Source organism: Panthera pardus, unplaced genomic scaffold, assembly GCF_024362965.1.
Source record: "Panthera pardus isolate Hobbes unplaced genomic scaffold, ASM2436296v1 HiC_scaffold_7, whole genome shotgun sequence".
Classification (NCBI taxonomy): domain Eukaryota; kingdom Metazoa; phylum Chordata; class Mammalia; order Carnivora; family Felidae; genus Panthera; species Panthera pardus.
In genome coordinates, this window is record NW_026527002.1 from 39,437,299 (window position 1) to 39,463,874 (window position 26,576).

General features: G+C 33.6%; 1 protein-coding gene across 4 annotated transcripts in view; it reads right to left on the minus strand.

The window, feature by feature from the left end:
- TRIQK (triple QxxK/R motif containing) overlaps nt 1–26,576 on the minus strand; it is a 285,666-nt gene that overhangs the window by 255,687 nt on the left and 3,403 nt on the right. For all 4 annotated transcript variants that reach the window (XR_002081102.2, XR_008420075.1, XM_053896582.1 and 1 more), the window contains exons 2-3: nt 17,392–17,551; nt 15,758–15,933 (exon numbers count right to left, since the gene is read on the minus strand). Coding sequence is in view for 2 of the 4 variants with exons in the window: in XM_053896582.1 (XP_053752557.1) it covers nt 15,758–15,808 (51 nt within the window). In the remaining 2 variants the exon portion in view is untranslated. The remainder of the gene's footprint in view (nt 1–15,757; nt 15,934–17,391; nt 17,552–26,576) is intronic.

Consider the following 26,576-nt stretch of genomic DNA (forward strand, 5'->3'; position numbering starts at 1 on the left):
TTCCAATTTCTAATCAAGTGCCACACAATTCACTATAGTTTCGCCCTTTCCACATTTATATTTGTAACTTTCTCCTCCAATACTGACAAACCTCTCAGCATTATCATCCATGAAATTTGTCACATTTAATTTTTTGTATAATATTCAGTAATAAAAAGTTAATGCCTAAGATTTTTTAACTTGTAGATCATCTAAGAAACAATGGACAAAAGCCCGTTTGAACTAAATCTACCAAGTAACTAACCTGTGCTGATGTAGACCAATTGAGGGTAACACTAATATCGATTAAATAACCCACAGATGCCGATCACATGATTTTGTGCCTTACAGACATGTGCTTCCACTCTGTGGCATGAAAAATGAGACTGCTTTTAAAACTAGACCTATCCCTAAAGGCAGCCATGGGGTCTACTTCTCGTAAGTATATGTCTGCATACAGGAGGAGAAACTGGTGGAATAAAATCAAAGTACTTTGAAGATAAGGGGTAAATGGAATTCTAAACAGACAACTAAAACCAAATGTTTTCAATGTTTTGAAAAGCTACATGCTATGTATACATAAGAACTCATACATAAAAAAGAAATAGATTGCATATATCGAATTGCTAACATTCAAGATCTATATTATGCAATTACATGTATATATATTGATTCATCATTTAAGATTTGAAAATTATGGATTTTCATGGTTTTTTGTTTACTAAACTTTTTATTTTAATTCCAGTACAATGAACATACAGGGTTATATCAGTTTAGGTATACAACACAGTGATTCAACAATTCTATACATTACTCAGTGCTTATCATTATAAGTGTACTCTTTAATCCCCATCACCTATTTCACCCATGCCCTCACCCACCTCCCCTGTGATAACCATCCGTTTGTTCTCTATAATTAAGAGTCTGATTCTTGGGTTCTCTTTTTTTTTTTTTTTCGTTTGCTCCCTTGTTTTATTTCTTAAATTCCACATATGAGTGAAAACATAGGTTGTTTATTTCTCTGACTGACTTATTTCACTTACCACTATACTATGTAGTTCCATCCATGTTGTTGAAAATGCAAGATTTCATTCTTTTTTATGGCTGAATAATATTGCATAGTATGTACATGTATATATGTATATGTATATACATACTACATGTTCTTTATCCATTCATCAGTTGATAGACACTTGGGCTGTTCCATAATTTGGCTATTATAAATAATGCTACAATAAAATAGGGGTGCATGTCTCCTTTTGAATTATTGTTTTTGTATTTTTTGGGTAAATACCCAGTAGTAGTGTGATTACTGGATCATAGGATAAGTTCTATTTTTAACTTTTTGAGAAACCTCTACACTGTTTTCCAGAGTGGCTATATCAGTTTGCAGTCTCACCAACAGTGCAAGAAGGTTCCTATTTCTCCACATCCTTGCCAACACTTGTCTCTATGTTTTTTATTTTAGTCATTTTGGCAGTTATAAAATGATATCTCATTGTAGTTTTGATCTGCATTTCCCTGATGATGAGGGATTTGAGCATCTTTTCATGTGTCTGTTGGCCATCTGGATATCTTCTTTGGAGAAATATCTATTCATGTCTTCTGCCCACTTTATCATTGGCTGATGTGTTTTGGGGGTGATGATTGGTATCAGTTCTTTATGTATTTTGATACTAACCCTTTATCAGGTAATGTCATTTGCAAATATCTTCTCCCATTGAATAGGCTGCCTTTTAGTTTTGTGTCAATTACCATTATGGCAATGATCACTTATGCTAATTATTAGTCACTTTAGTGTGTATAATATATTTCAAGTAACCAGGTTTTCAAATTCAACAAAAACATCATGTGACAAGTCACTTAAGTCCATCTAGATAGAGCAAAACATATGATTTAACTTATAGGTGGAATCTAAAAAAACAAAACAAATGAACCAAAAACCGGAAAAAAAAGAAACAGATACAGAGAACAAACTGTTGCTTGCAAACAAAAAGGGAGTGGGGGCATGGGCAAAATAGGTGAAGAAGATAAGAGATACAAACTTCTAATTATAAAATAATTAACTCATGGGGAGAAAAAGTACAGCATAGGGAATATAGTCAGTAGCATTATAGTAACAATATATGGTGACAAATAGCACCAATTTATGGTGAGTACTACATGTTGTACAGAATTGCCAAATCACTACATTGTACAAGTAGAACGAATATAACATTGTATGTCAAATATATTTCAGTAATAAAAAGGTTTTTAAAACTTCCAAAATAACCTCGATTTGTCCTTATCTTTCTCTCTCTCTCTCTCTCTCTGGCTAACCACTTTAGGAAAAGTGAACTGAAAAATAAAATTCTAGTTTGGTACATGGATAGTTTCCAAGAAACACTCAATGTTAATATACCAGACCGGAACATATAAAACTTTAATTGAGCCAAGTCTTTTCAATAAAAGATTGAATGATGAATGATTTTGACAAAGCCATGCTGTCTCCCTTCTTAATGTGGTTCCTACATTTCCTTGAAATTTAAAAAGGTAGTTTACTTGATCATATGTATCAGGTTATAATTATTTTCATGCGTAGGAACAAATGCCAGAAACAAACAAATTAAAGAGGCCCAGTAATAATATTACATACACTTTAAAGATATCTTTTAGAACCAAGGAAAGATATGTTCACTGAGGTAAACTTAATTTGAATATATAAGAGGAAATAGACATCTCAAGGCAACCATCAGAATGCTCTTTATGGTTATTCTGTTTCTAATAGCTTCATAATTCTGTATGACTTATCTAAAAATAGCTTTATTAGTAAATAAGTCAAAAGTATAAAAATAACTACTATACATCCAATTTCATAGAAGTTGCATTAAGTGCATTCATTATATTGAAGTCCCATGTGATTATATCATTACCATTTTACTAATATAAGGATTTCTCAGATTGGTAGTTTTCAAACATATTGTGTTATTAAAACTTATATTTATAAACAATGATGCAAATTACTCATTTTTAAAACCACCAAACTATACTACCCAAGAAATATGATAAAAAGTATTGAGTTTAAAAATTGAGAAAATAATGTGTAAAAACGTTAATAGGGAGAAGCGCTGAGTTATTTACTAGCATAATTGTATTATGTAGAAACAAGTAAATAAATAAAAATAGAGAAAAGTACAAAAATACAAAAGTATATTTTTTATGTTTCTCTAATAATGGATTGATAAAGGAAAAAATATCCCAGCTATGAACCAAAACACAAATGAGAAAACCATAAATTCTATTTTGTACCAGATTCTATTTCCCATCACCTATTCCCTAATACCTATTCTATCAAATGTATAATGTCTTTTATAAGGCATTTCACTTAAGAAGATGTCAAAGTATTGCTTGATAGCTGACATTTTTAAATGTTTCACATTGTTTCACCAAAAAAAAAAAAAAGAAAGAAATAATTAGAGAAAAGCTATCAAGTGAAAATATGGAAAATACAGATTTGAAATAGTTAAAAAGCAATAAAAGACTTTACATTCTATCATGGCTATGAATTACTGAGATTGAAACACTTCAACCTAGAAATTATCAGGTTTCTGTGTACATGAGCATTCATTTTGTGAGAACTGAACATCCAACATTCTTGTGTTATGTGCATATTGCTTTATGTATTATACATCAATGAATAGTTACAAAAAATGCAACTACCATAAAACTTAGAAGAAATTAAAATAGACAAAAGACTGAAAAAAAACTAAAAAGAAAACACTAGAAAAAAAGGAGTAAAGTCCCTCAATTACAAGGGAGGATAAACTAAGAGCAATAAACAATGAAATAGGAAACAAAGACAAAAAAGAGATGAAATGATCAACATAGACAAAAGCTGATCTTTTGAAAAATAACAACATGTAGCAAACTCTTGTCGGTAGCAAACTCTTGTCCTTACAGAACAAGAGAAAAGATACAAAAGTATAAGAAATGTATAAGGGAACCTGGCTACACATTCAGCAGCTATTACTATTACATAACAAGAGGATTCTGTAAAAAACTTCTTGTCAATAAATTTAAAAATTAAGATAAAACATTTCTTAGAAAACAGTTTTTCTAACACCGGTCCAAGAGGCATAAAATTGAACAGCACAAAAGTCATTTAACGGAGTCAATTAGTAATTAAAATCTATCCTTAAAAATAAAAACAAAACAAACAAGACTGGATAGTTTTACAGGTAAGTTCTATCACCCATTCAAGAGACAGATAATCCATATAAATAAGCTACATCAGATACATAAAGTGATAAGCTATTTTGAAAAACAAAAAGGTACAACACTTCTCAACTCATTTAATGAAGCTAATAAACCCTTATAATGACAAGAAGGCAAGGACATTATGAGAATGAGAAATCATAGGCCAAACTCACTTAAAAAGAGAGAGATAAAAATCCCAAATATAGTATTAGAAACCAAATCCAGTATGCATAATCATAATAAAATTTACCACAATAAAGCTTGGCTAATAACAAAAATGGAACAATAGTTTAATATTAGATAATGCATTAATAATATTCTCCATGTTAACTGATTTAAGGTGAAATAAATTGGAAGTCCTCAACAGATACAGGGAAAAAAAAAAAAACGTATTCATTACTCATTGATTCTTAAAGAGTGAGAGAAAGAAGAAAAGAAAGCAGGGAGGGAGGAAAGAAAGGAGAAAGAGAGGAAAGAAGGAAATATCAACAGAAAAGAACTTTCTTACTCTGTTGATGGGTAGCAAACAGGTAAAGAAAAGATTGCCCTTAATAGTGAAAATCATGAACAAGACAAAGATAATCACTATACTCAGAAATCCAGATGATATAATGATATAAGGGGAGTCAGGACATGGGAACTGGAGAGGAAAAAAAAAAAGTTATTATTCACAAATAATGTGACTGGGGAAGGGCAGGGAAAAACTATAGGCAAATTATTAGAATCTGTACAAGATTCTTTATAAGAGCTCAGCAAAGTTACAATTTATAAAGTCCATATACAAAAATCATACTTATTATAGCAATCAAACATTTTTAAATATCTATAAATACTATGAATACCTCTAAAACATATGCAAGACCACTTATGGAACTTTTTTTAAGAGAACAGATTATTACAATTAAATAAGAGCAGTAATTAATGAGTATTTTGCTGAGTGCAATGGCAGGATCTAGTAAAATTTAAGATATGTATATACCAGAACCATCAATTCCACTGCTTAGTTATATGAATCAGAGAAACAATGCTATATGTGCACGAAAAAACTAACAAGACTTACTCACTGCCAACATTTTTAATAACAGCAAAAAGAAATTTTTTTAAAGAATCCAAAGCCCTGTAAATATACCACAATTTATTCATCAATGAAATATAATACAGTTAAAATATGTGGGCAGTGATACATGTGTCAACACATTTATGTAACATTTTAAAATATACAAATAAATAGCTGATACCATTTAGGGGAAATATATATACATAATAAAAATGTTATATATATATATATTTCATGTTTCTTAATAATAAACATCAAAACATCAAATTCTTTGGTTATCTGGTGGAAACAAGGAAGATGGATACACCTGAGATCTCTTGCACAGAGATATTTAATTGGATCTGTTAACAGCATATAGTTGGGTCTTGCTTTTTCACCCAGCCTGAAAACATTTGTTTTAAGTGGAGTGTTAAGATCATTTTGTTTAATGGAATTGTGTTTGTGTTTATAGCCACTATTATGTAATTTATTTTCTATTTGTCCCATCTGTTCTTTTCCTTGCTCTTCTTTACCTGCTTCTTTGGGATTAATTGAACATATTTTAGTATTCTACTCTATCTTCACTTTTAATCTGTAGTTATTCTTCTTTGTTTTGCAGTTCTGGTGGTAACTCTTGCATTTTTTATGTACATAAACTGCTTATCACTGTCTAGCTTCAAATAATCTTCTACTACATTACATATTGCATACAACAGTAAGTTTCCATTCCCCTTCCCCAGTCCTTTGGGCTATTATTGTCATGCATTACATCTACATGTATAATAAATAAGTCAGAGCCAATATACTGGCCTTAAGCAACCAAGTATATTTTTAAAATTTTTAAAAATGAGAAAAATGTTTTTCATATTTACCGACATATTTACTATTTCCAGTTCTCTTTATTCATTGTATAAATTGATTATTTCATTTTCCTTTTTCCTGAAGAACTTACTTTAACATTTCTTGTAGTGCAAATTTGTGGCAATGAATTGTCTCAGCTGTTTTGTTTTATTTTGTTTTTTGATAAAGAAGTATTTGTTTTGTCTTTCATGCTTGAAGAATATTTTTGCTGGGTATAGAATTCTATTTTCTTTCAATACTTAACAGATGCCACTCCTTAGTCTTCTGGTTGGAACAATATTGAAGAACACTCTTCAAATTTATTTTTTTTTTCTTTACTTCATATGCATCCCCTGCTTTGACTATTTTAGATTTCTTTTATCACTGTTTTCAGCAATTTAATTTTGATGGGCTTTGCTGTCTGTTTTATCCTGGTTAGGGTTCTTTGGACAGTTCAACTAGCCTACCTAGGTTCTATCCTACCCTGATCTTGCAAACAATTACAACAAAATAAATAATAACAAAATCTTTTTCTAAGAAGGCCATGTAAGCATTAATCTGAATTCTGCTATAATTGTGTGAAATTTAGACAATTAGCTTTTGTCTACACTAGTAAAGAATACAAATCTGGTTCAATACTCATATTTGAAAAGCAACACATCCACAAGATCAATGCTTCTCAGTATAACTCTAGAACTCAATTAACAGAAGTATGCAAAGGACTGATATTTATTGCTCCTCATGTTAATTATGCTTGAATTATTTCCCCATCCATAAAACAATCTAAATTTTGAAGAGGTTCTAAGAACCAAGACCATCACATTACTTAAAAATTAAACTTCACAACCATTTAATGAGTTCAAACTGTGGCCTAGGTGCATTTACATATGATAAAGAATCTTTAAAGCAGTTGGCCAGACGCAATCACTATAAATTTACCTCTGTTAGACCCAATTTATGCACTTGCCCAGATTCACTGACTACGATAGCCTCAATCACTTGTCCAGTGGACAACACCAACCATTACCTTCAGCTCACTTTGGCTTCCTCTAGGTGTGAAGGTGAAAGCACAACTTCCACTACCACATCCACAGTCACAGGAATACCTACCGACTCCCAACACCCACAGGAAGCCTGGCTCCTCGCCAATTCCAAGATTACAATGAAGCCTGAGAGCACACAGTGTGAGAGTTTCCCCAACAACAATCTTAAAAGTACAAGGACAGTAGCATACTGTCAAAGGTGAGCTTTGACCAATGAGAAACAAAAGATGGGAAGAGGCTGGCAGAGAAATTTCTTTCTCTTCCTCAGTTCAGCTACAGTTTGCCTTTGAGCAGCATGGGGGTTAGGTGTGCCAAACCATCACAGAGTCAAAAATCCATGGATAGCCTTTAATTCCTCCAAAACTTAACTACTAATAGTCCACTGTGGACTGGAAGCTTTGCCAATAACACAGTCAATTAACACATATTTTGCATGTTATATGTATTATATATTTTTACAATAAAGTAAGCTAGAGAAAATACTATACTGTATTTATTGAAAGAAATCCACATATTTTAAATGCAAAGTTTAAATCTACATTGTTCAAGGGTCAACTGTAATTGGTTCTGTACAGCATGTCTGGAGATTAACCACTTGAATAAACAAAAGTCTACGTTTTCTTATGCGGCTGTGGCCAGCTTAAGTAACCACCTTGCATTTGTCTTTCTTATCTATTGTTTTTCTTTTTTTTTTTTTTTTTAACATTTTTCACTTACTCACGTCCCCCTAGTATTGCACCCAAGTTTAACCTGTACCTCAAACTCTGTTGTCTGATGAACCTATATGAAAATTCATTACTAAATTTCTGTCACATCAATTCCTAAATATATTACAGCTTTTTGCAATTAACTGGGATACTCCATGTTTTCTCAAAACAGATTTGAATGTACAATGGAGACACAGAGTAACTCTGCCTAGAAATTCATAAGCTGCTTTTTAAAAATATAAATCTCAGTGTGGGGGTTCTTTATGTCTATCCTGTTCTAAGCCCAGATAAGAAACATCTATGAAAATAGTGGCAGAGACATAGGAAGTGGTATGTCAAATGTAAATACAAAAATGTTAAGTGGATACAGCAAGAAAGACCTGATATTAGCTGCAAAAATAATGAAGTGACCTTGGAGCACTTAGTAAATCAAAGTCTGTGTATGGGTGGAATCTGTGAGCATGATGAAATATAACTCTTATGATTATGTTACATTAAATGACAAAAGAGGTTTCACCGATTTAATTAATATCTGTATCAGTTGACTTTAAAATAGGGATATTATCAAAGTGGGACTCGTCTAATAATATGACCACTTTAAACCTTGGTTTAGAGGTCAAAGTCAAAGAAGTCAAAGAGATTCAAGTTAAACGGGATTTGATGCCTGAGAAATTCTCCACCGCTGGATGAAGCCACCTGGCAAGAAATATGAGTCGCCTGAAGGAGGTCAGTCAACTAAGGAGGAAATGAGGACTTCAGTCCTACAACCACAAGAAACTAAATTCGGCCAAAAACCTATATAAGTTTAGAAGCGGATTCTTTCACAAAGCCTTGAACATCTGGTTGGCATTTGGTTTCAAGTTTGCAATACCCTGAGCAGAGAACCCTGTCAGGCTGCACTGGACTTCTGATCTACAAAATAGGGACCTAATAAATGGTTGTTGCTTTAAACCATGAAGTTTATGGTAATTTTTAACGCAGCAATATAAAACTAATTAATATATAGGGGCACCTGGATGGCTCAGTCAGTTAAGTGTCCGACTTCAGCTCACGTCATGATCTTGCTGTTCGTGGGTTCGAGCCCCGCATCTGGCTCTGTGCTGACAGCTCAGAGCCTGAAACCTGCTTCAGATTCTGTGTCTCCCTCTCTCTCTCTGCCCCTCCCCCACTCATGCTCGCTCTCTCTCTCTCTCTGTCTCTCAAAATAAACATTAAAAAAAATTAAAACTAATTAATACATACCTGGAAACAGGTCATCTAATATCTAGATTACTTAATCAGTTAAACATAGCTATGCAGGTTACTACTAGTAATTATTTTTAAAGACAAAAGAATGGTAAATTTTGTTATATTCTCTCCTAAACTATATTCTTATTAGTAAGTTAAAATGTCGCAATATTAACATATATTTTAATGGTTTCTATATTAGAATCAGTTGTTATTCTACTATGGCATTAGTACTCTACAAGTGGTATCTTTCCCACTGGCCAATTTTCAACAGTGTTGATAAAATCCTTCTTCAGGTAAGTTAACATTTACCTCTGAATCAAGTACTCTAGAAGGATATTTCCAAAAGAGACAGATTATTGTCAGCAGTTTGCTATTTGCCCCATGAACAAACAGAATAACATTCACTGATGTTCATAACCAAAGGCCACAAAGCAAATACATAAATGTTTTCTGAATTAAAAAATGCAATTATTTTAATATAGTTTCTAAATATATCTCATTTCATTCTTTTATACATTATTACTTCTATAATTATATGATTAAATATACCTTCTCCTTCAGCCATGTCTTATAATAAAGGAGTTTATTTTATTTCTGCCCCAGCTCTTTGTATCCGAACTCACATGTCATTCAGATATATAAGGTACTGATTGAAAAAACATCTTTTCATCTTTATTCTTTTCAAATAATTTGGAAAACACGTACTTTGGATCTTCTATCCTTGTTAAAAAGAAGTAGAAAATGAATATAGGCAACCCCAGTCACATGGTCCTTAAATGCTCATTCATATAGGTATACATTGGGACCATGCATCAATACAAAGAAAACATAGTGACATATGTGATGTTTATTGGTATAGTTTCATACTTTCTATGGAATCACTTGCTTTGTTCAAGGTGAGAACACAAGCAATAGAATGCTAGCAGCTTTCACTGTGTTTCATGTCAATTTGTTTCTTAATTTTGCGAGTTGTATTTAAATTTTTACGAAGGCCGCCTTAGGAACACTCATGCAAGGAAAGAATGGCATGTGTGCAATGAACTGTCATACTAGCATGAAAAGCATTCCTTATGAAAAAATAGAAAGGATGCACCAACAAAGAATTCCCATATCCTTCACTTAACACTTTTAACTGTATAAAGAATAAAGGAAGAATAAAAGATATGTAATAAACTGAATTCATAAAATCAATTACAGGTACTCATGTTCTATGCGATTAAAAAGGGAGAGTGATGATTTTGTGCACTGAAGATTGAAGTTTAAAGGGCTTACTCAGGAATCAGAAACTCTCTGAAAATAAATTGGTTGCTACTAGTAATGGTTTATTTCAAAGATTTAAGCAATATGTTGGTCTTCATGATGTTAAAATAGTTTAACTGTAAATGCTATAGAGGCAATGAAAATTTTTAAATAAAAGTTTTAGTTTCAATTATTAAAAAGAAAAAATATATAAGTCTGACATAATCATAACTTGCAAAAAATTTCATATTCAAGAAGATAAATAGTGGGTCTTGCTTTAATTTGACAAGGAAGTTGTGTAAGTTATCTCTACATAAATCAATCACATTTATTCACAATAAATCAATATATTTACAACAAAAAGACTCTGAAAAACCGTATATGTGTGGGTGCATATGCTGAACAAACATGTGCAAAGATTTTATGTGTGTACAAGGATAGATATCCATTTAGTGTTATCATGTGCCCAAAGAGATAGCTCCATGTATTAAGTTTAGAGTATAAAATAAAATTAATTATTAAATTGGCTTTAAAAACTTCCTAAAATACGTCCATGGAAATGTCCAGCAGCATTTATATTTAAAAATGGAAGCAAAAACTAGAAAAGATAAAAGAAAAAATATATCTGCTGGCAAATAACATAACTATTTAAAAAAAACACACACCTTAATTTCCCAATGAAAAAGATGTCCTGGGCAGAAAGAAAATGACTAAAATAGCAAAACGGAAAATTAGACAATGGTTTGTTCAATAACATAGACTAACTTAATAAAAATCTACTCTACTTCCTAGAATACTTTGATGATATGAAAATGATGAGTAAATTATTTTTCAAGTGTGATGTATCTAGGAAATAGATCAGTGAAACAAAAAGAGTAATATCATCACAGCATACAAACAGAAAATTCACATATAGAAGGAAAAAATCACAGTTTACATTGCATTCATGTTTAAAATCAAACATCACTTTTTCACATTCTGAAGATTCCCCCCCCCCCCTAAATATGGAAAGAAAAACAAGCCAGGGCTTTAATATAATATTTTTTTCCAACCTGGAACAGCTGCAAAAAACAAATCTTGCTGGAGATAAGCTTGGTTATAAATATCAACATTCCCTTTAAATAAGGGAGTCCAGTTTTCATACCATCTGCCTCTTTCTAAAAGGGAAAAAATATGAAAATCATAAACTAGGACATTCTCTTTCAAATAAGGCATTTAAAAACGAATGTAGTAAAAAGGCTACGGACAGCTCTGAGCCCCTGCCTTCAAACTTGCCCTGTTTAGCTCAGATCAGAAGATAGGATTTCATGAACATAAACAACTCTTAGTCTATGAATAAAATGCCTAAATCAATTAATAAAGAAAAAAAATGTTCCCAAACTTTTTCATATTATTGGCTATAATCACAATTTCTGATGAGGCCATATCTCTCCTTAATGCATTACATTCCTTACTGTTCATTTTTAAACTACATTTGCTACTTTTGTTACCTCTACTTTTTCCAAAACCTTTTGACAGCCTGTTCCAAAGACTTTCATGTTATCTCTTCCAACACAAAAATCTAGTTACTAACAGAACTGGACTCTTCTTTTAATACAGATTCTATCCTCTGCAAAATCTTTCCAATGCTTCTCTCAACGAGTTTGGATTTTATCTTAAAACCTTTTTTTTCTTCTTTTGCCCTTAATTATTTTTCATTCTTTGTTAACGACCTTGTGATTGAACATTTTAATTTTTTACTGTACCACATCATTACTACTTCAATAATGAAGTCCATAAACCGTATCCATTATTTAACTCCTTAAAGCATTCATAAGAAAGAATTAATGAAAGATGGCCTACCGAATAGAGCGGTTCAGAGTGGTCTACTAGAGACGTGTACGTACATAAAGGAATATCCTGTATAGCCACGCTAAGATCGCTGGAGAGAAAGGAGAAGAAACCCAAGACTGAGAGAAATGGCATCCTCTCTTTTAACAATATATGTAAATGTTTAGTCAATTCCTAGAATTACAGTGGTAAGGATTCTGAAAAGCTACTGTAACAAAGGCACCTAGGGAGCCCTGGCATAATTCATTCTCCTTCTCATATTTATTCTCTGCCTTCCTCTTTTTCTCATACACACATAAAGGCACACTGATATAGCTGAACAAAAAGAGCAAAATTGAATCTTCAATCATGAGCATTTGCAGTTATTTTAAGGTGCTAAGACTGCACTTAAATGTGTCCTTCATAGGAAAAAATGTCTTAAGTCTTTTTTTTTTTTTTTTAATTCACTTTCATTCCATTTTAACCATGGACCACCCAGGTCTGCAATTATGCAAAACAAAGTTCTTTTACAAATGACAAATGACATTTAATTGCTTTCTTGGAATGATGCATCCTCAGTGTGCAAGGAGGGAGGAGGGAAAGATATGTCTTCAAAGTAATGGTCAATAACATTTAATCTCAAATTAATTATTTAAAATAAACAATCATTTTAAATAATCAATATTTCATCCTTTCCATGGTTTGACGTAGGCACTACAAAATGATACAAACTATCAGGTTATCAGTATTGCAACAGAAAAGTTATCTTACCTTAGATCTATCAACTACTTAAAAATATTAAAAAAGACTTTTTCATATTAAATCTACCCTACTGTTTATTTTCTGAATTCCCTCCACTAGAACATAGTACCACAAGAGCAGGGATATTTGTTTTTATAACTAAAAACCTGTAACGATTAGAAGAATGCGGTACACAGCAGGCACTCAACACATGTTTTTGAGTAAATATTTTTCAAAACACTATTACATTAGCTTAAATCATCCACACTTTATTGTTAGTTACTGTAAACACATAAAAATGCTCTGAGTTTTAAAATATTACTATGCAATCTCTATCTCTTATAGGAATATGAGTGTTAACTTTTCTCTACCTTAACTCATTTCCCTCTGGTTCAATCATTTTTTAGTTGTTTACCAAGCTAAACTCATTTACGATTTTTAAAGTGGACACAGTAAGAATACCTATCCCACATGGCTGTTGTAAGCAGTAAATTAAAGAGCTAAATATATAAAGTACTTAACATGGTGCTTCTCACATAGTAAGTGTTCATGAAATGTTAGTATCATTATGTCATGCTGGTTTAATCAGTTACTTGCTGTTGAGGTACCTCACAGTCCAAATGGTTTTTATAAACAAAAAACAACCTGAACTTGATGACCTCACATTCATTTAAAAAGTCAATGAGCTCCCTTATAGTTAAGGTTCTCAGAGTACAAGAATGGTCTAAGAGTATACTATGCCTGTACTAATTTAATTACATAGAAACTGTACACTTTGTGCCATTACTTGGTCTCCTAACCATCTTCTATTATCAGCTAAGTGGCTCCAACAAAAGTATCTTTGGACAACTTTTAAGATGCCAAATTACATATGTCTTTTTGTCAGAAAATATTGGAAATTCTGGATTAAGAGAGTACCAATTTCATGCTTACGGTATATGCACATAATGAGTACTCAAAAATACTTTCTACAATGGAAGAATTCTAAACAAACAAACAAACAAACAAACAAACAAAAGCTTAAACACTAGTCCTCAGTTTTAAAATTGGTAACTATCTTTAATCTTTGTCAAAAGTTCTAAATTACCCTTCAGTCTAAGAAAAGAATCTTTTCAGGTCAACTTTTCCATCACTTCTTTGTTATTCTCTCCTCAGGAGTTGTACTAAATGTTTACATTTTTCTCCACAACATGCATTGAGCAGCTCAGTATGTTCCTGAGAGCAGTAGTTTGATATTAGATAAAACTAGCTCTGCCATCAAGGTCTCAAAACTTTCATTTGCAATAATAAATGTAACATCCCAAACATTTTAACCATGGGTTTAATACACAATGGCAAACAAGAAACATGATTTTAGAATATCCTTTAAATTATAGTACATTCCAAACAACGTCTTCTGAAAACTTCTTTAAAAAATATCACAAATATTCTAATACTTTCTCTACTTCTTTTCAAAAATTAAAATTCACTGTCACATTATAGTACTTTATTTGAAAATCTAGCATAAAAGAATGATCCCATAAAAGCACTGGATAACTACCTTATTAGTTTTAGAAATTTTTATTCCCTCTGTTATGAAGTGATTGGGTCCGTATTATCATGTTAACCAAAATTTGGGGGCTAGAGCTAGATTATATCTCATGAGTCCCTTTAATGGAAGCAGCATATATAAATGTCTTTTATTTTTTTTTTAAAATTTTTTTTTCAACGTTTTTTATTTATTTTTGGGACAGAGAGAGACAGAGCATGAACGGGGGAGGGGCAGAGAGAGAGGGAGACACAGAATCGGAAACAGGCTCCAGGCTCCGAGCCATCAGCCCAGAGCCTGACGCGGGGCTCGAACTCACGGACCGCGAGATCGTGACCTGGCTGAAGTCGGACGCTTAACTGACTGCGCCACCCAGGCGCCCCTATAAATGTCTTTTAAAGTGTACATTTTTGAATTATTACTGATCTCTAAACAATTTAAAGAAAAAGAAACTGGAAAATTCCCAAAGCAATTTTTACAGTAAAATATATAATCTAATTTGTTATAAGTGCATAATACTTCCAGCAACTTCTCTCCCCCAAGTCAATGGTATGTCCCATCTGACTCAGTAGCCATTAAAACCTGCAGGGCTCTCCTGAAGTCTTCTATCCCCCTTCATTTTATTCTACGCATATGAGCTTATGTCCCAAGTCACAAAGAAAATACAGACCACTAGGTAAGAATCACTCACTTGCAAGCTTGCTCTAGCTCACTCACACACCAACATACACATTGATGCACACACCAAATACACATAAATCCACACACACGTGCTAAGGTAAAAACACTGTCAGGTCATCACCTCTACTATAGCCTCAGTGTAAGAAGTGTGTTGTACCAAGGCTCCCCTGGTGCCCTGAAGTCCATCCCCATGTATATACTTTTCCTGCCTTTTTACCTTTTGTTCCCCTCTTTTACCATTTCTTCCATCATTGCCTTCATCAAGCATCTCACCAGTATTACTGCATTAGTATCATTACTGGTCTTGTTGTCTCTGATCTTGCTTCCCTCAAACTATCTCCCACACTGCTTCCAGCATAATCTTTCATAAATTAAGTTTAATCAAGAAAATCCCCTAAAGTATATTATATCATTCAGTGTTTCCCGGTGTCCTTTAGGATGGAGTTCTAATTCCATAGTTTGGTATATTCTAACCCCTGTTCTCCTTCCAAACTCTTTACCTGTCTTTATCCAATACCAACACTTTGAATTGCATACAGTTCCTTGAAATTGTCACACTACATAACAGCTTACTGCCTTTGCCCATGCTCTTCCTTTGTCTGAAAATGCTTTCAGATACTTCTTTACCTGGACATCTTATACTCCTTTAAAACAGTAGAAAGGTATAGCAGTCATTAATTCTACTCACATATCTTCCAAATCTCCTTTCCCTCTGGGTAGAGACAATATTGCACTTCATAGTCCCCCTTTTGAAATTTGTTATGACCAATGTGTCACTGCATAATTAGCCACTCTCTTCCCACTGCTGCATCTGGGTCATGGAAGTACATGAGCTTTCCTACCAACACGTTTTGGATGTGTAGTCTGTGTGAGAAAGAAACATTTGTTGAGTTAAGACACTGTGAATTGGGCTTGTTTGTTCCTACAGCATAACCCAGGCTATTCTGGCTGATACAAAAGGTTACCTTTTCCAGCAAGCCTTCCATGAGCCCAACACAGTCTGATTCAAATGCTGTTTCTCCAAATGCAGACAGTATCGTATTCATACTCTTACCATAACACAACACTGTAGTGAGATGGCTGCTGTAACCATCTATATCCCTTCCAACAGTACTTCTGAGGGCAGGAACTGTGTATTTCATCTCTGTTTTGTCACCAATTAGCATAGTGCTTCGCTCATGGTAAGTGCTTAAAAAATGTTTGCTGAACTAACCGCTCTTTCATTAACTTCACTCATCGAGGACCAAGGACTACTCTAGTTGCTACAGATAGAGCAAACCCAGAGAAAACAAAAACACCTGCCCTCATAGGAACTAATATTCTTGCGAAGGACAATGACAATAAGCAAGACAAATAAGTATAAAATATATAGTTCATTAGATAGTGATAAATACTAAGTAGAAAATATAGAGCAGGGATATTTAGATGGTGACCAGGTAAGATCTCATTTAGAAGACGATCTTTTAATAAAGACCCAAAGGAAAGTGAATAAGTTGGCTATGAAGATATCTAGGGAACAGCAATTCAGTAGAGAGAACAGTATAAACCCTGAGATGGGAACATGCCTGGTATGTTCAAAAAACAACAAAGGAGCCAGTATGGCTGAGCAAGTGAGTCATTAGAGATGAGATTAGAGCAGTAACAAGGAACCATCTCTTGTAGAGACATATAGGCCAGTTTAAGAGCTTTAGCTTTTATCTTGAGTGAAATAGAGAGTCATTGAAAAGTTCTGAGCAGAGGATGAGGTGGAGGAGGACAGCAGAAGATAAGGTCGGAGATATAACGGGGGCCCACATTCTTTGATTCTATAACATATTTCCTCTTCCCACAAAACAGGCAAAAAGAGGATATACCAATTAATCAAGAAAGATTAAAATTGACATTGAACGACATTTTATGATGATCTTAATCTGTTCATTACTTACTATGCAGGGACACTGATTATGATCCCTACATGATTACCAAAATATAGTAACGTACCAAAGTATCACAGAGTACCAAACATCAAGAGATATCAAATATTTAATGTAGAAACAAATCCTAATACATAATTAATGATAACAAATGATTCAAAAAATATTTCAGATACAGATTTATAGTTCTATGGATCTTGCTTTATTTACTTGGATTTGCCCAAATACCACAAAATAAATATAAGTAAAAACATTCCCCTATTGTAATACTGCCTTCCATAAGAAAGACTACCTTCCAAACTCAAGTTCATTGCCAGAAGCAAACAAACCAAAACAAGGAAAACAAGTGAAAGAAAACAAACCACAAGTCAAAACACCTTTTGCCAAATGTTAGATCAAATAAACACACCTTGTGTTGTGTCCTTGATGCTGCTAAGTCTGAACTCTGGAGAGCTGCCAAGGGGTAAGATGTTTCCAAAGGCAAGATCTTTACTGAAGAAGCCGTGCTTGCATTCCTGGCAAATTCAATTCCAGATACCAATAACAATGTTCTTGGTTGCTTTTTCTTACTGGAATTCAAAGTAGAGTATATGGAAATATTAAACAGATGATCTCCAGTGCCCTAATGCCCACAAAATAAAAACACTGTGGTAGCATTTTCCAAGAAGTGTTTCTTGGTTTGCTAAGTCTGTTATAGATTCAATTGAATTAAGCTTCTCTGGTCAAATATACTCAGAAAAATCTTCCATACTATGCCTCTTTTTCACAAGGCATACCTTCAAAAAAAAAAAAAAAAAAAAAAAAAGGTCCTGAGAAGTTGTGTAATAGGAAAATCTTTTTAAACTTACTTGACCCAGTGTGTCTCAAATATATTTAAAGACCCCCTTTCCACTGTAATAAATAGTAACATTATTTCTACAGACCACACTTTAAGAATGGTTCATTCATTGTATGATGATTATCTGAAAAGTAGTGAGAGATGTGTTCACTATATTTTAGAGGTGAATATGTGTGCAAAGAGACCAATTTTAATTTGTTCTCTGTTATTGCAGTTTGTACAGAGTTGACCTATAAAAATAATTTTTTTTTTTTTTTCAACGTTTTTTATTTATTTTTGGGACAGAGAGAGACAGAGCATGAACGGGGGAGGGGCAGAGAGAGAGGGAGACACAGAATCGGAAACAGGCTCCAGGCTCCGAGCCATCAGCCCAGAGCCCGACGCGGGGCTCGAACTCACGGACCGCGAGATCGTGACCTGGCTGAAGTCGGACGCTTAACCGACTGCGCCACCCAGGCGCCCCTAAAAATAATTTTTAAAAAATATAAAAATAATTTAATAAAACCATAAATATTAGATGTTACTTTCTAAACTAAATGCCCATTAAAAAGCAACAAAGAAAACAAATAACATGATTTATTCATTTTTGTTCAACAGATATTTACTGAATATCTGTTATGTGCCAGGCACTGAACTCATCTCTAGTTTTATGTCACAATTGCTCTTATATATATAAGAGTATCAAGTTTAAATGGTTCCAAACCACTCTCTCATAATAATAAAACCAACTCAAAATTTAACCCCAAGTATTTGAGAACACAAGTTTCACTAATTCTAATCATATCATTAAAAATAGCTTTCAATGTTTAGGCTGTTTTAAATAGTGATAATAATCCAGGTCAACATGAAAATATGAAAGCACATTATTTTTTATTTTTATTTTTATTTAAAAAAATGTTAATGTTATTTTTGAGACAGAGAGACAGAGAGACAGAGCATGAGCGGGGGAGGGACAGAGAAAGAGGGGAAACAGAATCTGAATCAGGATCCAGACTCTGAGTTGTCAGCACAAAGCCTGACGCAGGGCTCCAACCCACAAACTGTGAGATCATGACCTGAGCCAAAGTTGGACACTTCACCAACTGAGCCACCCAGGCACCCCTGAAAACACAGTGTTTAAAAAAAAATGGTACTGCAAAAGAATAAAACTGAAGTTCTGTTTCATACTATACACCAAAATTAACTCATATGAATCACAGACCTAGATGCAAATACTGAAATAATAAAATAGAAGAAAAATAATAATATAAGAAATAATAGAAGAAAAAAATAAAATAGAAGAAAACAGAGGAGTAAAACTTCATGACCATGGGTTGGGCAATAGTTTCTTAGATACAACACCAAACATACAAGCAACAACAACAAAAAACAGGTACATCGGACTTCATCAGAATAAATAAAATCTTTTGTGTTCCAAAGTACATAATCAAGAAAGTGAAAAGACAACCAACAGAATGGGAGAAAATATTTGCAAATCATATATCTGACATGGGTCTTATATCCAGACTAATGAAGAACTCTTACGACTCAACAGTAAAAATGCAAATAATCCAATTTTAAAAAGGGCAAAGGATTTAAATAGAGATTTCTTCAGAATAGAAACAAATTGCCAATAAGCACATGAAAAGATGCTAAATTTCATTAGTCACTAGAGAAATTCAAATCAAAAGAGCTACAATGAGATACCACTTCACTAGACAGATATTAAGAAGTATTGGTGAGGATATGAACTAGACCTTCACATATTGCTGGTGGGAAAGTAAAACGGTCTTGGAAAACAGTTAGGCAGTTCCTCAAAAAATCTTAGAGTAACCATACGATCCAGCAATCCCACTCCTACGTATTTACCCAAGGGAAATGAAAACACACGTCATGTCCATATAAAAACTTATACACGAATGTTCATAGCAGCAATATTCTTATAGTCAAAAAGTGGAAACAATCCATGATGAATAGATAAATAAAACGTAGTATAACCATACAATGGAATATTATTCTACCATAAAAAAGAATGAAATATTACTACGTGTTACCCCATGGTAACTCCATGGTTAGCCCACGGTGAACCTTGAAAACATTATGCTAAGTGAAAGAAGCCAGTCACAAAAGTCCAATTAATACATTATTCCTATTGTTCTCCTTATAGTAAGTTTCCAGAATGAGAAAATCTATAGAGACAGAAGACAAATTAACAGTTATATAGGGCGGCTGAAAGTGAGAGCAAAAGAGATGGGGCATGACTGATAACAGGTACAGGGTTTCTTTTTGAGGTTATTTAAACATTTTAAAATTAGATAGTGGTGATGGTTGCACAACTCTGTGAATATCCAAAAAACTACTGACTTGTACACTTAAGAAATAAATTTAATGGTTCTGAATTATATCTCAATAAAGTTGTTGCTAAAATGAAAAACTATAATAATATATATAGTTCTTATCTAAAATGTTTGGGCCAAAAAATAAAAAGTAAAATTAAAATAAAATAAAATAAAATAAAATAAAATAAAATAAAATAAAATAAAATAAAATAAAATAAAAAATACAATAAAATGTTTGGGCCAGTTGTGCCTTGGAGGTTTTCAGATTATAGAAAAGTAATATATCCCATTTGCCATAATTACATAACACTCCTGGAGGAAAGTAGGGGCAGCACATTAATATTTCATAGTAAAATCTTATCAATATTAACACTGACTGGAAAAATAAAGATAACATAAATAGTCCCATGTCATTTTAAGTATGGTTTTGCCTCAATTCAATTTATGAAAACTTGGAAAAAAATTTATTTTGCAGAACTTTTGGATTTTGAAAATTTGAATAATGGGTATTGGACACTATTAATGATGATGACAAATATTAGCAACAATAATGATATCAGCAGTTTCCATTTACTGTGCTTTGCACGTCACATGTATTATCAGAAATTCTCGTAACATTTATGTGGGACAAGTACAATTAACCCCCAATGAGAAAACTGAGTTTCCTAATGATTAAGTGAGTTTTCCAAGCATACACAGTTAACAAAGAAAAGGGCACAGATTTGAATGCAATCTATCCGATCACAGAGTACACTCACTTTCCTCTATAAGGAAGAGTATATCCAGATCATCCATCTGAGATATAGATTTCAAATCTATAAAATGGAGAAAAGAACTGTTCTATGTATCACAGAGATTACTGTAAGGATGAAATGAGATTGCTTTTATGAAAATAATGTGTTAAATATAAGGATCTATATAAATGTGGGACAATATTACCTAGAAAACTATTTTTTATTACATATCAAAATCAATGTTTAAAGTGAGATATGGTTTTAATGAAATTCTTTAGAGGCATTCAAAACAAATATGCTTATTTTATTAGAAGAAATGCTAAGCATTAAACATTGCGTTTTAAATATCTAAGAAAAGAAAATCCCAATATGTTCAAGGGATCCATAACTAAACATCTATCATCTCAAGTTTTAATAAAGTTTTTATAAGCCATATATAACACTGGTGCAGTGTGCTGACATAATACATTATATTTGGTCTTAAAGTAGTTCTGTGTAGACAGGAGAAGCCAGACAGATCATTTTTTTTTCCATTATAGGCAACTTCTTAATCTTTTGAAAATTTAAAATTATTTCAGTTTATTTAGCAACCTGCTCACAAAAGTTTCCAGACCACATAAGTTCCTAGGATAATTAGTGGATTGCCTATGTATCCTTCCTCAAGGAAAATTCTGTTATAGATAGGACATATGTGGGTATAGCCCAATGCAACTTTTGTTCCATGACCGTATATTCATAGCATTAAAAAAATTTAGGGAGTGCTGTATTTGAAAAGTTTAAGAACTATCATTGTAAAATACTGATCTGATCATGTTGGCTCTACAGCACAAAAATCTAAAATGGATCCTCACTGCCTATAAGATAAAAATTGCTTTGTGTGGCACATGACAGCCTTCTCGGCCTGGACCACAGTTTTTATTGCCTCAACTCCAGCTACTTTTCTCCAAATTGTGTTCCAGCCACTGAATTTCTTTCATTTCCCAACTATGTGTTCCTATTGACAGCCTAGTAGCTTTACAAATATTGTTCTCTTTGTCTTGTTACCTTAGCCCCAGCCTTATCTACGTTAAATTCACAGGCATCCTTCCAAACCTTGTTTCAAAGCCACTTCCTCTATCTAATTCATCTGTACCTGCCAAACAAATCTTTGCTGATTAACTGATTGATACATACCTCACTTGTTAAATACAGTACATGCTTATCTCTATAAACACATAGATTTTTGGCATACAATAATAAAATGCTACTATTTCTAACAGTACTGCAATATTTAACTGAATGTCTTTGGAAATGAAATTCTAAAATCTTTACGCGAATATGTTTCATTTAAGGCACAGAGGTGAAAAAGAGAAATTTTGGATGATTAAATGTAAAAAATAATAGACTTGTTTTTAACGCCAGTCCATAGAAGACCAAAGAAATGCTGGGGTAAGCAGAACATTGAAGGGCAATTGCTGAGTAAATCTGGGTGCCTTGAAATAAAATGAAAATTCCAATTTTTTAAGTTTACGGTTTACGTCAGGAGTTGCCAAATTTTCCTATAAAGGGCCAAATTGTAAATTTTTAGGCTTTGAAGGTTGAGAAGCAAAACCAAACTATATCTGTCATAGCAATTCCTAGTGCTCTGAGCAGTGCAAAGCAGCACAGCCACACATCTGTCTATCTGTTGCAATTACTCCACACTGCCGTTTTAGTGCCACATACAATATGTAAACAGACGTGTAGGTGTGTTCCGGTAAAACTTTATTTATTAACAAAATTTGAATTTCGTGTTTACATTACAAAACATTATTGCTTTGTTTTGTTTTCCCCCCAACCATTTAAAAATGTAAAAACTATTCTTGGTTCACGGGTCATAGAAAAACAAGCACTGAGCCAGATTTGGGAAACCCATGGATCCTAGTTTGCTGAAGAATGCCTTAGGTATATTTTAGAGTCTATCCATCCTCTTAAATTACCAGGTTTCATCTCTGGCATATATAAATCATAAAATCACAAAATTTTATTTACATCTAGATTGTTGTTGCTGAATTAATTTTTATGTTATAGGTCTTTTCATGCAAGCAATTTTTTACATTCATAGTCAATTTTTAACTAGATTTGACATAATTATTTAGAGCCACATCAATATTGTAGAACTCTAGGATATACTATCAGCTTTTTTTTTTAATATGCCATGGCTTTTACATTTATATCACCTTCTAATAAATTGTTGTAGGTCTTAGGTTTTCTCCCCCCACAAAAAAGCAAACAGGGTGGAGTTTAAGGTCCCTAATAACCTTAGGAGTGGTTTTCTGTGCCATTACACAAGAAATACAAACTGCATGGATATTAAAAAAAAGAAAACAGGGGCGCCTGGGTGGCTCAGTCGGTTGAGCATCCGACTTCGGCTCAGGTCATGACCTCACGGTCTGTGGGTTCGAGCCCCGCGTCGGGCTCTGTGCTGACAGCTCAGAGCCTGGAGCCTGCTTCGGATTCTGTGTCTCCCTCTCTCTCTGACCCTCCCCTGTTCATGCTCTGTCTCTCTCTGTCTCAAAAATAAATAAACATTAAAAAACAAATTTTTTTTTTAAAGAAAACAGAAAACCCTCTTAAGAATGTTGCTCTGTTGTCTTCTGCTATTTAATGCTATAGGAAAGGAGTCTGAGACCAGCCTAACTTTTGTTTCCTGACGGTAATATGCTATTTTTCTCTCTTTCTAGATATATGAAGCATTTTTTCTGTATCATTATACTAATTTAAAAAATTTTTGATATTGTGTCTCTTTGAGTTGTCACATCTTATGTAACTCCTTTCTGCACTCATGACTTTTTCAGCTCAAAAAAGTTTTGATTCCTGTTACCTCTTTGCTTATCACTTTTTTTTTTTTTCAAATACTGTCTTCTCTTCATTAGGAACAATTGTCAATATTATAATCTCTTCTTCAAAAACCCTAAAGTTTCATAGAGTGGACCTCATTCTTTTTCTTCCACATATCAACTTTCTTTTCAAGAATTCAATATTTACGTTAGGAGGACTTTCAAGTCTATTTTTCATACTGATTAAATTTTCTGCAGTAATATCAATTCTGTTCTTTACTGCCTCAGATATAGATTTTTTAATATGTCATTGTGGTAGGCAGAATAATGCGTCCCTCAAAGATGCCCAGGTCCTGATTCCCTAACCTGTGATTATGTGAATATTACCTGTGAGGATTACATGGCAAAAGGGACTGTATGGATGTGATTAAATGAAGAACCTCAAAAGGGAGAGATTATCGTGGATTATCCAGGTGGGTCTTTAAAAGCAGTTCACTTTTCTTAGCTGTGGTCTGGATGGGATTTGACTACAGAAAAATACAGGGATGTAATGTTGCTGGCTCTGAAGATGAAGGGAGTCATAATCCAAGGAATGTGAGCAGCCACTAGAAGCTGGGAGAGGCAAGGCAACAGATTCCCTCCCAGAGCCTCCAGAAAGGAACACAGCCTTGCCAAAACCTTGATTTCATCCCAGTGAGACCTATTTCAGACTTCTGAACTGCAGATTAAGATAATGAATTTGAGGTTTTTAAAGTCACTAAATTTGTGGTAGTTTGTTAAAGCTGGAATATAAAACTAATACAGTTCTCATTTTTAGTTTTTCCTTATCTTTTTGTTTTACCTTACAGTCTTCCTACTGTCACCTAATCATTGTCTGCTCTTCATATACGGAGTTCTCCTACCCATAGAGACCATGAATTCTTGCACATGTTACATGTCAAAGAACTTCCTCAAATGTTCTTTAGCTTAAAATTCTTCTTTGGTTTTCACAGGTATGCCCCTGAGTCTTCTGCTGATTACCTTTTCCTTGGGTTTGTGGGATTTTTTGTTCCACTTTATTCATTTCGAATGCTGTTATACAGCATATTTTGGCTTTGCAAGAGACTATAGACAGGCGCCTGGGTGGCTCACTTGGTTAAGCGTCCGACTTCAGCTCAGGTCATGATCTCACGGCTTGTGAGTTCGAGTCCCGCATCGGGCTCTGTGCTGACAGCTCAGAGCCTGGAGCCTCTACAGATTCTGTGTCTTTCTCTCTCTCTCTCTCTGCCCCTCCCCTGCTCACACTCTGTCTCTCTCTGTCTTTCAAAAATAAATAAACATCTAAAAAAAATTAAAAAAGAAAGAGACTATAGAGATCACTTCTACACAGTCCTCTTTTCCAAATGTATGTATGTATGGGAGGTGTGAGGGTGGAATATTGAGGAGAGGAGAAAAGGCAGATAACAGACCCCTAGAAAATGACAATATGGAATCAGAAACTGGTTCTTTTTTTTAATTCTTTTTTAATTGTTTTAAGTTTATGTATTTATTTTGAGAGAACAGAGAGAGCACAAGCAGGGGAGAGGCAAAGAAAGAGGGAGAATCCCAAGCAAGCTCCATGCTGTCAGCACAGAGCTTGACACAGGGTTCAAACTCATGAAACTGTGAGATCACGACCTGAGCCAAAATCAAGAGTGGGAGGCTTAACCGACTGAGTCAACTGGGTGCCCCATAAACTGGTTCTTAAAAAAAAAAAAACAAAAAAACCTGATATGCCCCTGCCCAGAGATATTCATGCTATATTGAACCACTGTGAATAATGAGAATGTATTATAATGCTCAAGCACATTCTTCATAAAAATGGAAGAACACCACAAATCTTCAATTCTAGATATTCACATATAAGGAACTTGATGCCTGGAACATTACCACCCCCTCACCCCCAAATAATTTATCTACTGCTGGAGCCTAGTCTAAAACTTTCAGTCCAGTGTGCCTTCTGTCTACTGTAGGTTATAAACTGTAATCCACAATTAGGATTTTGTCACAGGTATCCATATAATTTATCAGTCTACAACCAGCAATATCTGAATATTTTTAATTTCTAAAATATGTTAAAAAGGGTTTTCTTCCTTTTGTCTTTGACAAAATTTTAAGGTCTTCAGTCCAATTGGTCTGTTATTTTTACAACTATGTCACTGCATAACACTATTATAGAAGAACTAAGTTTCTGTTTATTCCTGCTGTCATTCTCCATGTTCAGTGGCTTGAAAATACATAAGATCCTCTCATTTACGGCAGGTTCAACAAAACAGAATTTGTTAAACCTCTGAGTACACAGTATTTATCTTTCTAACGTTTTTTAGCATTTCCAAGTTAAGAAGCTAAGAAATCATCTTTTCTTTTTCAAGAAAATATATACCTATTGCACTCTATCATCACAAAGGTAGTCAACATTTCTGGGGCACCTGGGTGGCCCACTCAGTCCACTAAGCCTCTGACTCCTGGTCTAGGCTCAGGTCACGATCTCAAGGTTTGTGAGATCAAGCCCCATGTTGTGCTGACAGTGTCTGGACCCTATTGGTATTCTCTTTCTCCCTCTCTCTCTGCCCCTCCTCTATGCTCATACTCTGTCTCTCTCTCAAAATAAATAAATAAACATTAAAAAAAGATACTGAACATCTCTGTCATACAAGAAAGGATTAAATGTATGTACCAGGTGTGAAAAGATTTAGCTCTTAGACTCTAGATCCTTCTCTGTTCAGTTAGAAATGTTTTGAGGATATCAAATATTATAAAATATGCATTAGTATTTTCTACTAGCATTGTTTTAGTCATTCTTGGAAAATACCAAAAAATAGCTATTTTCTAAGCAGTATTTTTAGTAAGACCTTCACACTTAGAGCTTAATCTATTGACGACAAAAA